Genomic DNA, 15,388 nt, shown 5'->3' on the forward strand with positions numbered 1-15,388 from the left:
CTTGCTGGAAGCTCTGGGACGCAGAGGGTGTACCTCTGTGCCGTTAGTTCGGTGCGGAGGGTCTTTTTGCCCCCTTTGCGTGGTTTTTGTAGGGTTTTGTGTTGACCGCAAAGTTACCTTTCCTATCCTCGCTCTGTTCAGAAAGTTGGGCCTCACTTTGCTAAATCTATTTCATCTCTACGTTTGTCTTTTCATCTTAACTCACAGTCATTATATGTGGGGGCTGCCTTTTCCTTTGGGGTATTTCTCTGAGGCAAGGTAGGCTTATTTTCTATCTTCAGGCTAGCTAGTTTCTCAGGCCGTGCCGAGTTGCATAGGGAGCGTTAGGCGCAATCCACGGCTGCCTTTAGTGTGGTTGGAGAGGATTAGGGATTGCGGTCAACAGAGTTCCCACGTCTCAGAGCTCGTTCTTGTTTTTTGGGTTATTGCCAGGTCACTGTATGTGCGCTGACCTCTATGTCCATTGTGGTACTGAATTACCTTTCATAACAGAGCGCCATTTGACTTTTTGAATGAAAAATTGGCTGCACTCTTTAGCTGACACCATGTCGCGTTTAGAGAGACCCTGTGTGCCTAAACATTGGAGCTCCCCCACAAGTGACCCCATTTTGGAAACTGGACCCCCCAAGGAACTTATCTAGATGCCTAGTGAGCACTTTAAACCCTCAGGTGCTTCACAAATTGATCCATAAAAATGAAAAAGTACTTTTTTTTCACAAAAAATTTATTTTCGCCTCAATTTTTTCATTTTTACATGGGCAATAGGATAAAATGGATCCAAAAATTTGTTGGGCAATTTCTCCCGAGTACGCCGATACCTGATATGTGGGGGTAAACCACTGTTTGGGCACACGGCAGAGCTCGGAAGGGAAGGCGCGCCTTTTGACTTTTTGAATGGAAAATTAGCTCCAGCTGTTAGCGGACACCATGTCGCGTTTGGAGAGCCCCTGTGTGCCTATGCATTGGAGCCCCCCCACAAGTGACCCCATTTTGGAAACTAGACCCCCCAAGGAACTTATCTAGATGCATACTGAGCACTTTAAACCCCCAGGTGCTTCACAGAAGTTTATAACGCAGAGCCATGAAAATAAAAAATAATTTTTCTTTCCTCAAAAATGATTTTTTAGCCTGGAATTTCCTATTTTGCCAACGGTAATAGGAGAAATTGAACCATAAATGTTATTGTCCAGTTTGTCTTCAGTACGCAGATACCCCATATGTGGGGGTAAACCACTGTTTGGGCGCACAGCAGGGCTCAAAAGGGAAGGCACGCCATTTGGCTTTTTAAATGGAAAATTAGCTCCAATCATTAGCGGACACCATGTCGTGTTTGGAGAGCCCCTGTGTGCCTAAACATTGGAGATCCCCCACAAATGACCCCATTTTGGAAACTAGAACCCCAAAGGAACTAATCTAGATGTGTGGTGAGCACTTTGAACCCTCAAGTGCTTCACAGAAGTTTATAACGCAGAGCCATGAAAATAAAAAAAAAAAATTATTTTCTCAAAAATGATTTTTTAGCCGGCAATTTTTTATTTTCCCAAGGGTAACAGGAGAAATTTGACGCCAATATTTGTTGTCCAGTTTCTCCTGAGTACGGTGATACCCCATATGTGGGGGTAAACTACTGTTTGGGCACATGCCGGGGCTCGGAAGTGAAGTAGTGAAGTTTTGAAATGCAGACTTTGATGGAATGCTCTACGGGCGTCACGTTGCGTTTGCAGAGCCCCTGATGTGGCTAAACAGTAGAAACCCCCCACAAGAGACCCCATTTTGGAAACTAGACCCCGAAAGGAACTAATCTAGATATGTGGTGAGCACTTTCAACCCCCAAGTGCTTCACAGAAGTTTATAACGCCAAGCCGTGAAAATAATAAATACGTTTTCATTCCTCAAAAATAATTTTTTAGCCCAGAATTTTTTATTTTCCCAAGGGTTACAGGAGAAATTGGACCCCAAAAGTTGTTGTCCAGTTTCTCCTGAGTACGCTGATACCCCATGTGTGGGGGTAAACCACTGTTTGGGCACACGTCGGGGCTCAGAAGGGAAGTAGTGATTTTTGAAATGCAGACTTTGATGGAATGGTCTGCGGGCGTCACGTTGCGTTTGCAGAGCCCCTGGTGTGCCTAAACAGTAGAAACTCCCCAGAAGTGACCATATTTTGGAAACTAGACCCCCCAAGGAACTTATCTAGATATGTGGTGAGCACTTTGAACCCCCAAGTGCTTCACAGACGTTTACAACGCAGAGCCGTTAAAATAAAAAATCATTTTTCTTTCCTCAAAAATGATGTTTTAGCAAGTAATTTTTTATTTTCTCAAGGGTAACAGGAGAAATTGGACCCCAGGAATTGTTGTGCAGTTTGTCCTGAGTACGCTGATACCCCATATGTGGGGGTAAACCACTGTTTGGGCGCACGTCGGGGCTCGGAAGTGAGGGAGCACCATTTGACTTTTTTAATAAAAGATTGGCTGGAATCAATGGTGGCGCCATATTGCGTTTGGAGACCCCCTGATGTGCCTAAACAGTGGAAACCCCTCAATTCTACCTCCAACACTAACCCCAACACACCTCTAACCCTTATCCCAACTGTAGCCATAACCCTAATTACAACCCTAACCCCAACACACCCCTAACCACAACCCTAACCCCAACACTCCCCTAACCCTAATCCCAACTGTAGCCGTAACCCTAACCACAACCCTAACCCCAACACACCCCTAACCCTAACCACAACCCTAATTCCAACCCTAACCCTAAGGCTATGTGCCCACGTTGCGGATTCGTGTGAGATTTTTCCGCACCATTTTTGAAAAATCCGCAGGTAAAAGGCACTGCGTTTTACCTGCGGATTTACCGCAGATTTCCAGTGTTTTTTGTGCGGATTTCACCTGCGGATTCCTATTGAGGATCAGGTGTAAAACGCTGCAGAATCCGCACAAAGAATTGACATGCTGCGGAAAATACAACGCAGCGTTTCCGCGTGGTATTTTCCGCACCATGGGCACAGCGGATTTGGTTTTCCATATGTTTACATGGTACTGTAAACCTGATGGAACACTGCTGCGAATCCGCAGCCAAATCCGCACCGTGTGCACATAGACTAATTCTAAAGGTATATGCACACGCTGCGGAAAATGCTGCGGATCCGCAGCAGTTTCCCATGAGTTTACATTTCAATGTAAACCTATGGGAAACAAAAATCGCTGTACACATGCTGCAGAAAAACTGCACGGAAACGCAGGGGTTTACATTCCGCAGCATGTCACTTCTTTCTGCGGATTCTGCAGCGGTTTTACAACTGCTCCAATAGAAAATCACAGTTGTAAAACCGCAGTGAAATGCGCAGAAAAACCGCGGTAAATACGCGATAAATCCACAGCGGTTTAGCACTGCGGATTTATCAAATCCGCTGCGGAAAAATCCGCAGAGGACCAGAATACGTGTGCACATGCCAAAACCCTAACCCTAACCCTACCCCTAACCCTACCCCTAACCCTAACCCTACCCCTAACCCTACCCCTAACCCTAGTTCTAACTCCAACCTTAGTGGAAAAAAAAAATTATTTATTTTATTATTGTCCCTACCTATGGGGGACAAAGTAGGGGGGGTAATTTACTGTTTTTTTTATTTTGATCACTGTGATAGGTTTTATCACAGTGATCAAACTTCACATTGGAATGAATCTGCCGGCCGGCAGATTCAGCGGGCGCACTGCGCATGCGCCCGCCATTTTGGAACATGGCGGCACCCAGGAAAGAAGACGGACGGACCCCGGGAGGCTAGGTAAGTATAAGGGGGGGAGAGATCAGGGCACGGGGGGGGGGCGTCGGAGCACGGGGGGAGGTGGATCAGAGCATGGGGGGGTGGATCGGTGTGCGGGCGGGTGGATCGGTGTGCGGGCAGGTGGATCGGTGTGCGGGCGGGTGGATCGGTGTGCGGGGGGGTGGATCGGTGTGCGGGCGGGTGGATTGGTGTGCAGGGGGGGTGGATTGGTGTGCAGGGGGTGGATTGGAGCACGGGGGGTGGGATTGGAGCACGAGGGCGCGGACAGGAGGACTGGGGAGCGGAGCACAGGACGGAGGGGAGCGGACCACAGATTGGAGGGCTGGGGGGGGCGATCGGTGGGGTGGGGTGGGGGCACAAAAGTGTTTCCAGCCATGGCCGATGATATTGCAGCATCGGCCATGGCTGGATTGTAATATTTCACCAGTTTTTTAGGTGAAATATTACAAATCGCTCTGATTGGCAGTTTCACTTTCAACAGCCAATCAGAGCGATCGTAGCCACGGGGGGGTGAAGCCACCCCCCTGGGCTAAACTACCACTCCCCCTGTCCCTGCAGATCGGGTGAAATGGGAGTTAACCCTTTCACCGGATCTGCATGGACGCGATCATTCTGTGACACAGCATATGCGTCACAGGTCGGATTGGCACCGACTTTCATGACGCATACGCTGTGTCACAGGTCGGGAAGGGGTTAAGCTTCAAGTTATAAAGAGATTAACCTTCCTCTAGTGTTAGCTTTCTCTTAGGGTACCGTCACACAGTGGCACTTTTGTCGCTACGACGGTACGATTCGTGACGTTCCAGCGATATCCATATGATATCGCTGTGTCTGACACGCAGCAGCGATCAGGGATCCTGCTGAGAATCGTACGTCGTAGCAGATCGTTTGGAACTTTCTTTCGTTGCTGGATCTCCCGCTGTTATCGCTAGATCAGTGTGTGTGACACCGATCTAGCGATGCGTTTGCTTGTAACCAGGGTAAACATTGGGTTACTAAGCGCAGGGCCGCGCTTAGTAACCCGATGTTTACCCTGGTTACCAGCGTAAATGTAAAAAAAAAAAAAACCAGTACATACTTACATTCCGGTGTCCGTCAGGTCCCTTGCCGTCTGCTTCCCGCACTCACTGACTGCCGGCCGTAAAGTGAAAGCAGTTTTCACTTTACGGCCGGCAGTCAGTGAGTGCGGGAAGCAGACGGCAAGGGACAGACACCGGAATGTAAGTATGTACTGTTTGTTTTTTTTACGCTGGTAACCAAGGTAAACATCGGGTTACTAAGCGCGGTCCTGCACTTAGTAACCCGATGTTTACCCTGGTTACCTGGGGACCTCGGCATCGTTGGTTGCTGGAGAGCTGTCTGTGTGACAGCTCCCCAGCGACCACACTACGACTTACCAACGATCACGGCCAGGTTGTATCGCTGGTCGTGATCGTTGGTAAATCGTATAGTGTGATGGTACCCTTACTCTTTCTTATGTTAATGGGTCGGTTTTGACCCGTGTCTTAAATCACCCCTAGGATACCCTAAAAACAGTTATTTATGATCCAATTTGTTTCTTACCTCTTAGTTACCTTGTTAGGGTTTCTCATCCATGGAAGGATTGATTTTAATATTTTTGTTGTGGCCCCCTGGGCCTTTCATTTGAGAGCATACCCTTCATTTTCAATATAAAAATATTGTCAAATGAACCTCAAGAGAATAATATAAACTATACTCTGCAAAGTACCAACTCTAAGCTGATTTGGCCATACATGCCTGGACATGTCCTTAACTCAATTTGTTGGAGGTAGAGCTGGCTGTGGGCTGTTGGTTTATATTGTGTTTATGAGTTCAGTTTTGGGACTTACTATTGTTTTTTTACTCTTATATTAGACCTTGGTCAAAATTGACCCCAACAACACAAATGTTATAATTTTAATAAAAGCATTTTACAATTTAGTAAAATAGTTTTATTTTATTGTATTATGTTTAACAATAAGTTCCTGAAAAAGTCAAAAAGTCTTGATGCAATAAACAAATGTATGTAGAATTTGTATGCATTTAAAACCTAAAACGGGTCGGTCACGACCCTAACACTAGAAGAAGGTTATCAATTGCACATGGGGCCAGTAATGCATAACAACCACTAAACTAGCTGAACCATTGCCTGTCTGCTTCCTTGAGTACTCAAATGAAAATTCTGAGATCTAAATTTCATTGAAAGGATACTGTTTTAAGAAAAGTTAAAAATGGCTGCCTCTTGTAAATGTCATGCCAGTGACACTGACCTTTTTTTTAAAAAAAAAACTCATTAAATTACCTTTTTCAGTTGTTATATATCTGGTCTGCACATTCATAATAAAAAAGTGTCAGTTCATTACTCTTTTCTCCAGTATTCCTGACTGTTATAACTTATTTTATGTTTTCCACTCATTCTCCTTCAGAATCATAGATATACTTAATCATCCTAGCAAAGGAATTGTGGCTTTTTGGAACCTACAGGTCACCCAGCTTCAAGGGCAAAAACCTCACCAACTTCCCCTATTTACAACTGTGTACAAGTGAACATATTTTCTAAGCCGTATGTATGTTTTATAACTTACATATTTCATGTTTCCTAGGCACAACAGCACTTTACTTATTTCTACTGATGCATCCTTACATCCTAAGCAACTTTCCTAACCCAAAGACTTTTGAGGAAGTTCAATTCTTTAATGGAAACAACTATCACAAAGGAATTGACTGGTAAGATGAATACATCGAGTTTGCAAGTAAATGTTCATGCATTGAAATATATGCCAATACATTGGAGACCGATCTGTCAGGTTCCACGTGCCCTACAACCCAGCAGCATTCACCAATGTATGAGTAAACTCTCTGCCTAACTAGCCCTGTATAATGTAATTCAGTTAAATAAATGTATAATTAAACATTTATAATATCCCCATTTCCTTCAATTTGGGCTTTGACTAGCCGATGAAGCATTAGTTTCTCCAGATTAGACAGCCCTCTTTCCATGTTATCACTCCCCTGTGGGCATAATGACATCATTTGCAAAAGCTGGTGTCATCGCCAGCTCATGCAAATCTGGTGCATTCATGCTTCTCATTTCCACAGTGTGGTGGCTCATATGCGCTAGCGAGGATGCCGGCTCATACAAATTACCCACAGGGGCATAATAACATGGAAATAGGGCTGACTGGTCTGGGAAAACTAATGCCCCATCAAATAGTCAAAGTCCTAATTAGGCCAGGAAACGAGGACAATATAAATTCTATTTTAAAGCACAACACATTTTCACTTTTGTAATTTTTTTAATGTATATTTTTACAGGTCTTTTTTTACTTCTCTTTACTTTTTCACTTAGTCACTCTATGGAACTTTAACATTTATTACTGTGGTCACTGATATAATGCATTGGAACAGATACAATGGGTACGGAAAGTTTTCAGACTCCTTTAAATTTTTCACTATTTCTTTCATTGCAACCATTTATTACATTCAAAAAAAGTTCTTTATTCACATTTATGTACACTTTGAACCCCATCTTCACTGAAAAAAACAGAAATGTAGAAATTTTTGCAAATTTAATTTAAAAAAAAACTGATATGACATTGTCATAAGTATTCAGACCCTTTGCTCAGACACTCATATTTAAGTCACATGCTGTCCATTTCCTTGTGATCCTCTTTGAGATGGTTCTACTCCTTCATTGGAGGCCACCTGTGTTTAATTAAACTGATAGGACTTGATTTGTAAAGGCACACACCTGTCTATATAAGACTTCACAGCTCACAGTGCATGTTAGACCAAATGAGAATCATGAGGTCAAAGAAACAGGCTAAGGAGCTCAGAGACAGAATTGTGGCAAGACACAGATCTGGCCAAGGTTACAACAGAATATCTGCAGTACTCAAGGTTCCTAAGAGCACAGTGTCCTCAATTATCCTATCTTAAATGGAAGAAGTTTGGGAACACCAGAAGTCTTCCTAGACCTGGCTGTCCATCCAAACTGAGCAATTGTGTCACAAGAGCCTTGGTGAGAGAGGTAAAGAAGAACCCCAAGATCACTGTGGCTGAGCTCCACAGATGCAGTAGAGAGATGAAAGAAAGTTCCACAAAGTCAACTATCACTGCAGCCCTAGACCAGTCGGGCCTTTATGGCAGAGTGGCCTGACGGAAGCCTCTCCTCAGTGCAAGAAATATGAAAGCCCGCATAGAGTTTGCTAAAAAACACATGAAGGACTCCCAGACTATGAGAAATAAGATTCTGATGAGACGAAGATAGACCGTTTTGGTGATAATTTTAAGCGGTATGTGTGGAGAAAACTAGGCACTGCTCATGACTGGTTGTCATTGAAGGAAACATGAATGCAGCCAAGTACAGAGATGAAAACCTTTTCCAGAGAGCTCTGGACCTCAGACTTGGCTGAAGGTTCATCTTCCAACAAGACAATGACCCTAAGCTACAGCTAGGCTTCAGAACAACTCTGATCATTCTTCACTGGCCTAGCCAGAGCCCTGACCTAAACCCAATTGAGCATCTCTGGAGAGACCTGAAAATGGCTGTCCACCAACATTCACATCCAACCTGATGGAACTGGAGAGGATCTGCAAGGAAGAATTGCAGAGGATCCTCAAATTCAGGTGTGAAAACTTGTTGCATCATTCCCAAGAAGACTCGTGGCTGTACTAGCTCAAAGGGGTGCTTCTACTCAATACTGAGCAAAGGGTCTGAATACTTATGACCATGTGATATTTCAGTCTTTCTTTTTTAATACATTTGCAAAACTTTCTACATTTCTGTTTTTTTTTTCAGTCAAGCTGGGGTACAGAGTGTGCATTAATGTGAAAACAATGAACTTTTTGAATTTACCAAATGGCTGCAATGAAACAAAGAGTGAGAAATTTAAAGGGGTCTGAATACTTTCCGTACCCACTATGTTTCACTAGATAACATTATAAAGGGCTGGTTAGGCAGGGAATTTACTCATACATTGGTGAATGCAGCTGGGTTGGAGGGCATGGAGGTTCCCTTTAAAGCATTGAATCCGTTTTACTTTTTTTTCCCATCAGTATTCTGTAATTTTCAATTCCACCACCCCACCCCATCTTTTTCAATGACCATAATGTTTAATTTTTCTATCAAAATATCTGCAGGGGGGCATATTTTTTCTAGACCAGTTGTAGTTTTGAAAAAGAATGTCCATTTTCCAAAGAAATATAGTGAAAAATGGAGAAAAACAATTCTAGTGTGCTGAAATGGTAAAAAAATGCAATTCCGCCATTGCTTTTTCGTTTTTACAGCATTTATTGCATGTGGTGATTCATTTTTTATGTTTTTTTTAAATGCTTTACGCTACTTGAACCTATAATGGTCTGACTATAATGGCACTTAGACCAGACGTGGGCAATTAATTTGACCAAGGGGTCAAAAGAGAGACCCTGACTGTTCTGGAGGGCCAAACCAACCGGCCAAACTTAATTCTGCTTATTAGTATTTTATCACTTAAAATTGAGAAGAATTCAGTATACTGATTAGCAGCTCGGGCTTATACATGTTATAATAGGGCTCCATGTAATATGAACTCTTACCTGTAGCAGCTATCAAAACCACATAATTTACTGCTTTTTTATAACATTTATAAAAAGCAGCAACGCAACATTGCTTCTGTTATACGGTCTCAGATATATATAAAATAAGTATAGATGTACCTTGAGCAGCAGCTCCCCCACACAGTATGATACCTTTATAACATACCCCTATACAGTATGATGTCCACCCAACTCGCTCACACACAGTATGTTGTCCCCACTTCCTCACACATACTGTATGATGCCCTAACAGCCCCACAAACACAGTATAATGTTCCTCACAGAACATAACACAGTGCTATAGCTCCACAGTCCCTCATAGAGTATATAGTGGCTTGTAAAAGCTTAGGCAACCCTGGTCAAAATTACTGTTAATATGAACAGTTAAGGCAGTTGAAGTTTAAATGATCTGTAAAAGGCCTAAAGTTAAAGTTCATTACCGGAGCTTTTTTTGGTTTTGAGTTTTCGTTTTTCCCTCCTCTTATTTCCAGAGCCATAACTTTTTTATTTTTCCATCAATATGGCCACATGAGGGCTTATTTTTTGCAGGATGGGTTGTACTTTTGGACAATCTCATTGTTTTTACCATGTCATGTAGCAGAAAATGGGAAAAAATTCCAAGTGCGGTGAAATTGCAAAAAAAGTGCAATCCCACTCTGTGTTTTTGCTTGGCTTTTTTTTTGCTAGGCTCACTAAATGCTAAAACTGACCTGCCATTATGATTCTCCAGGTCATTATGAGTTCATAGACACCAAATATGTCTAGGTCCTTTTTTATAAGAGTGGTGAAAAAAAATTCCAAAGTTTGCTAAAAAAATTAATATAAAATTGCGCCATTTTTCAAGACCCGTAGCATGTCAATTTTTCGTGATCTCAGGATTATTTTTCACATGTCGAGCTGACGTTTTTAATGATACCATTTTTGTGCAGATACGATCTTTTGATCGCCCATTATTTAATTTTAATGCAATGTCGCAGCGACCAATAAAGCGTAATTTTGGTGTTTTGAGTTTTTTTCTCGCTACTCCGTTCAGCGATCAAGTTATTCATATTTTAATTGATAGATCAGGCAATTCTGAATGCATCAATAACAAATATGTCTATGTTTGATTTTATTTTGATTGTTGTATTTTGAATGGGGCAAAAGGGGGGTGATTTGAAATTTTATGTTTTTTATATATTTTTATAAACAGCTTGATTGGTACTGCTCAGAACGCCTCTATGTAGTAGAATTACAGCATTGCTATGACCGCCGACCACTTGGTGGTGCTCACAGCAATCTGGTATCAACAACCGTATAGGTCTCAAGGAGACCTCTGGTTGTCATGCTGACACACCGATGACCCTCAATCACATGACGGGGTCACCGGTGCTCACATTTCCGGCCGAAGCATTTCTTAAATGTCGTTGTCAGAATTTGACAGCGACATTTAACTTGTTAATAGCCTTAGGTAGATTGCGATTCCACCCGTGGCTATTGCGGACACATGTCAGCTGTTCAAAACCACTAACATGTTCTGGCTTTGAGGTGGGCTCACCGCTGGAGCCCACCTCAAAGCAAGGGATTCTGCCATCGGACGTACTAGCCCTTCCGATGACAGCAAGTGGTTAAAGATTACATATTTCCTTTGTATTTTCAAATGATATATACCATATATATATATATATATATATATATATATATATATATATATATATATATATATATATATATATATATATACACAGTTGTGTGAAAAAATGTTCGCCCCTTTCCTGATTTCCTATTCTTTATCACACTTAAATGTTTCTGATCACTAAACAAACTTAAAAATTAGACAAAGATAACACAAGAAAACCTAAAATGCAGTTCTTAAATTAAGGTTTTTATTATTAAAGGGAACCTGTCACCCCCAAAATGGAAGTTGAGCTAAGCCCACCAGCATTAGGGCTTATCTACAGCATTCTGGAATGCTGTAGATAAGCCCCCGATGTATCCTGAAAGATGAGTAAAAGAGGTTAGATTATACTTACCTGGGCGGGCGGTCCGATCTGATGGGCATCGCGATCCGGTCCGTGGCCTCCCATCTTCTTACAATCACGTTCTCTTCTTGTCTTCACACTGCAGCTCCGGCGCAAGCGTACTTTGTCTGCCCTGTTGAGGCAGAGCAAAGTACTGCAGTGCGCAGGCGCCGGAAAAGGTCAGAGAGGCCCAGTACCTATGCACTGCATTACTTTGCCTCAACAGGGCAGACAAAGTATGCCTGCGCCGGAGCCACAGCGTGAAGACAAGAAGAGGACATCATCCTATGAAGATGGGAGGCCCCGGACTGTGACGCCCATCGGACCGGTTTATATATATACCGGTTTTATATATATAGAACCCTCAGCCTTCAGCTTTATGATGGCTGTTTTTTAAGAATAGAGGGGTCAAAATCCATTGAAATAAATTTAAAAAAACGACATGTGGGACTGGTATTCTTAGATTGGTGAGGGGCTATGGGTATCAGTTGTGGCGCTTTGCCCGACTTTTCCCACTTGCCCTAGTGTGGTGACAAGTGGGGTAATGGTTGTGGCATTGACAACAGGTTAGTAATGGAGAGGAGAAGCATGTATAAGACACCCCAATTACTATGCCCACAGTTAGATTGAAAAAAGACACTGACAGAATAAAATCCTTTCATTGAAAGACACAGACTCCTTTGTTTGAAATAAAAATAAAAAAGCACAGTTATACTCACTTTACACCTAATCCATTGATGCCCATGTCACCTGTAAAAGATGGAAAATAATAAAAAAACACATCCATCACCTGTGTCCGTAATGTTCAAAAGCAGCAGAGGGAACGCTAACACCTGAGGGCTGATGTTACTATTCTGGGAAAAAGGGCAATATCCCTAAAGGTTCACAGGCTATTAGCTCACAGCTGTTTGGATAGCCTTTACTGGTTATTTTATGGGGGGCAGCAGAAAAAAATTATGTAGGTTACCCCCATAATTTTAAACCAGCAAACACTAAACAGACAGCTGTCGAGTGATGTTAATAGCCAAGGAAAGGGCTATGGAAATTGTCCCTCCTCCCAGGCTAAGAACATCAGCAGCCCCAGAATTGATGCATCAATAAGATGTGTCAAATCTGGAGCCTAACCTAATTCTTCCTACTTGCACTGTGGTGTTGGCAAGTGGAGTAATATTTGTGGTGTTGATGTCAGCTTTGTATTGTCAGCTGACATCAAGCCAAGGGGTTTGCAATGGAGAGGCGTCTATAAGACATCCCCATTACTAACCACAAAGACCCAGCAATGATAAAGTTCTTTATTTGAAACAAAAACACTGACTTTTTATTTGAAATAAAAGGAAAAGATCACAGTTATACTAACCTTATGTCTAATCCACCAATACCCATGTCTCTTGGAAAAGAAGAAAAATAATAAACAACCATATCCCTCACCTGTCTGACGTGAAGATAATCCATAATGTCCCACGACGATTCAGATGATTTGGATAGCAGTCACATCAGTAATCCGACCATTATTCCGGTCAGCTGGGACACACTGACAAGAGTGTAATCACTCCTGCAGTATCTAGCGTTAAGCTGCCATGACTTTGCTTACGGCACCGCTCTCTGTGTGAGAACTTTCTCATGGCAGCGTTAGACACTGCAGGAGAGATTACACTCTTGTCAGTGTGTTCCAATTGATGGGGAGAAGATGTAACAGCTCTCCAAATCATCCGGATCATCCGGGGACAGTATGGATTATTTTCACATCGGACAGGTGAGGAATATGGTTTTTTATTATTTTCTGATTTTTCCAGGGGACATGGGCATCGGTGGATTAGGCATCAGGTGTGTATAACTATGCTTTTTCTATTTCTATTTCAAATAAAAGAGTCTTGTGTCTTTCTTTCAATTAAAATATTTTATCCTGGCTGTATCTTTTTTTACAATCTAATTATGGGGTTAGTAATGGGGGTGTCTTAAAGACTCATCTCTATTACTAACTTGTGGTCTTGATGTCAGCGGCCATAAAACAGCTGACATCAATTCCACAACCATTACCGCACTTGCCACCACACCAGGGCCAGTGGAAGAGCCGGACAAAGTGCCGGAATTGGTGACTCTAATATATGCACTTTATCTTGCATTTTAGACTGGGGGGGGCAATATCCATGGCCCCTTTTCAGTCTGAAAATACCAGCCCCCAGCTTTAGCTTGGCTGGTTTTCAAAAATGAGAGGGACCCCGTGCTGTTTTTTTTTTTTTATTATTTATTTAAATAGTGAAAAAAAACTGGCATGTGACCCTTCTATTCTTAATAAAGCTGACAGCTGAGGGTTGCAGTCCGCAGCTGTCAGTTTTGCTTGCCCTGGTTATCAAAAATAGAAGAGACCCCGTGACTTTTTTTGTTATTTATTCATTTACAGCACAGGTGCCACCTGATGAATACTCCCATCAGCATTGCCTGCCCTTGCTGTTATCAGTGAAAGCAAAGGTAGGCTGATGGGAGTAGTGCTCTCTCATCAGTCGACGACTGTGACCAGCTGTAACGTTTTTATTGCCGGTAACAGTTGCTGCCTCACGCTGTCGTCTCACAGCATGGGAACAACAGCTCTCTGACTGGCAGTAATGATCTCATCACCGTTCAGAGTCTTTGTTTGCTGCATTGTCAAGCAGACGGCAAACAATGGTTCTTCATCCCCCCATGCATCTGAATGGGGTTTGCTATTGAGTTCGCATGCCCGAACCAACCTTTTTTTAGATGTTCAGCCGGACCCAAACATCCACGTGTTCGCCCATCTCTAATGCTAAGCACAAGCTAAGATCCACAATAGACTACGTTAAAAGGTAGCTGAAGGTTCTACAATGGCCCTCACAGTCCCCTGATCTGAACATCATTGAAAATCTGTGGCTAGACCTCAAAATAGCAAGGCATGCAATCTCACAGAAATGGAAGAATTTTTCAAGGCAAAAATGGATGAAAATTCCTCAAACGAGAATTGAAAGACTCTAGTCTGGCTACAAAAAGCATTTACAAGCTCTAATACTTTCAAAAGGAGGCAATACTAGGTACTGGCCACATAGAGTGCCCAGTAAATTTGACCAGAGGTGCCCAAACTTTTACATGCCACTGTAATGGCATGTAATATACTGATGTGTCTCACAGTCCCTCCCATAGTATTATGGCTCACCACACAATTATGACATCCCATATTCACTCACACAATATGTTCCCACATACAAGTATGATGCTCCCATAGCCTCTGACACAGTATGTTGCTCCAACACACTAGTATGATGTCCCCACAGCCCTTTAGTTAGTAAGATGTCTCCACTGCCCCGTACAACGTACATATTATTCAAAATATTCATAATTATTATTCAATATTAATAATAATAATAATTAATAATATTCATATTATTCAAAAAGAACCTGAAGACCCACCTCTTCCGACAAGCCTACAACCTGCAGTAACCACCGATCGACCAAACCGCTGCATGACCAGCTCTATCCTCGCCTACTGTATCCTCACCCATCCCTTGTAGATTGTGAGCCTTCGTGGGCAGGGTCCTCAGTCCTCCTGTACCAGTTATGACTTGTATTGTTTAAGATTATTGTACTTGTTTTTATTATGTATACCCCTCCTCACATGTAAAGCGCCATGGAATAAATGGCGCTATAACAATAAATAATAATAATATTATGCATCCATAGCCCTTCACATACTATGATGCTTCTACATCCCGTCACACAAATATGATGCCCCCACAGCACAGTATGATGTCTCCATAGTCCCTCACATAATATGATGTCCCCACATCTCCTCACACATTATAATGCCCCACAGTACCATACACAGTATGATATCCCCATAGTCCCTCATACATTATAATGTTGTCACAGCTCCTCACACGTTTTAATGTCCTCACAACCCCTCACACAAATATATGTCAGCACAGCCCCTCACATAGTATGACATTCTCACAGATGCTAATACAGGATAACGTTCCCACTGCACCTTACATAATATGATGTCTCCACAGCTCCT

The 15,388-nt window shown here is 42.5% G+C and overlaps 1 protein-coding gene across 1 annotated transcript in view; it reads left to right on the forward strand.

The window, feature by feature from the left end:
* Positions 1-15,388, forward strand: part of LOC138656667 (bifunctional heparan sulfate N-deacetylase/N-sulfotransferase 4-like) — a 1,389,166-nt gene that overhangs the window by 1,184,674 nt on the left and 189,104 nt on the right. Inside the window, exon 9 of the mRNA XM_069743763.1 lies at positions 6,391-6,514. Within this exon, the coding sequence (XP_069599864.1) occupies positions 6,391-6,514 (124 nt within the window). The remainder of the gene's footprint in view (positions 1-6,390; positions 6,515-15,388) is intronic.

This window comes from Ranitomeya imitator, chromosome 1, assembly GCF_032444005.1.
Source record: "Ranitomeya imitator isolate aRanImi1 chromosome 1, aRanImi1.pri, whole genome shotgun sequence".
NCBI classification, from domain to species: domain Eukaryota; kingdom Metazoa; phylum Chordata; class Amphibia; order Anura; family Dendrobatidae; genus Ranitomeya; species Ranitomeya imitator.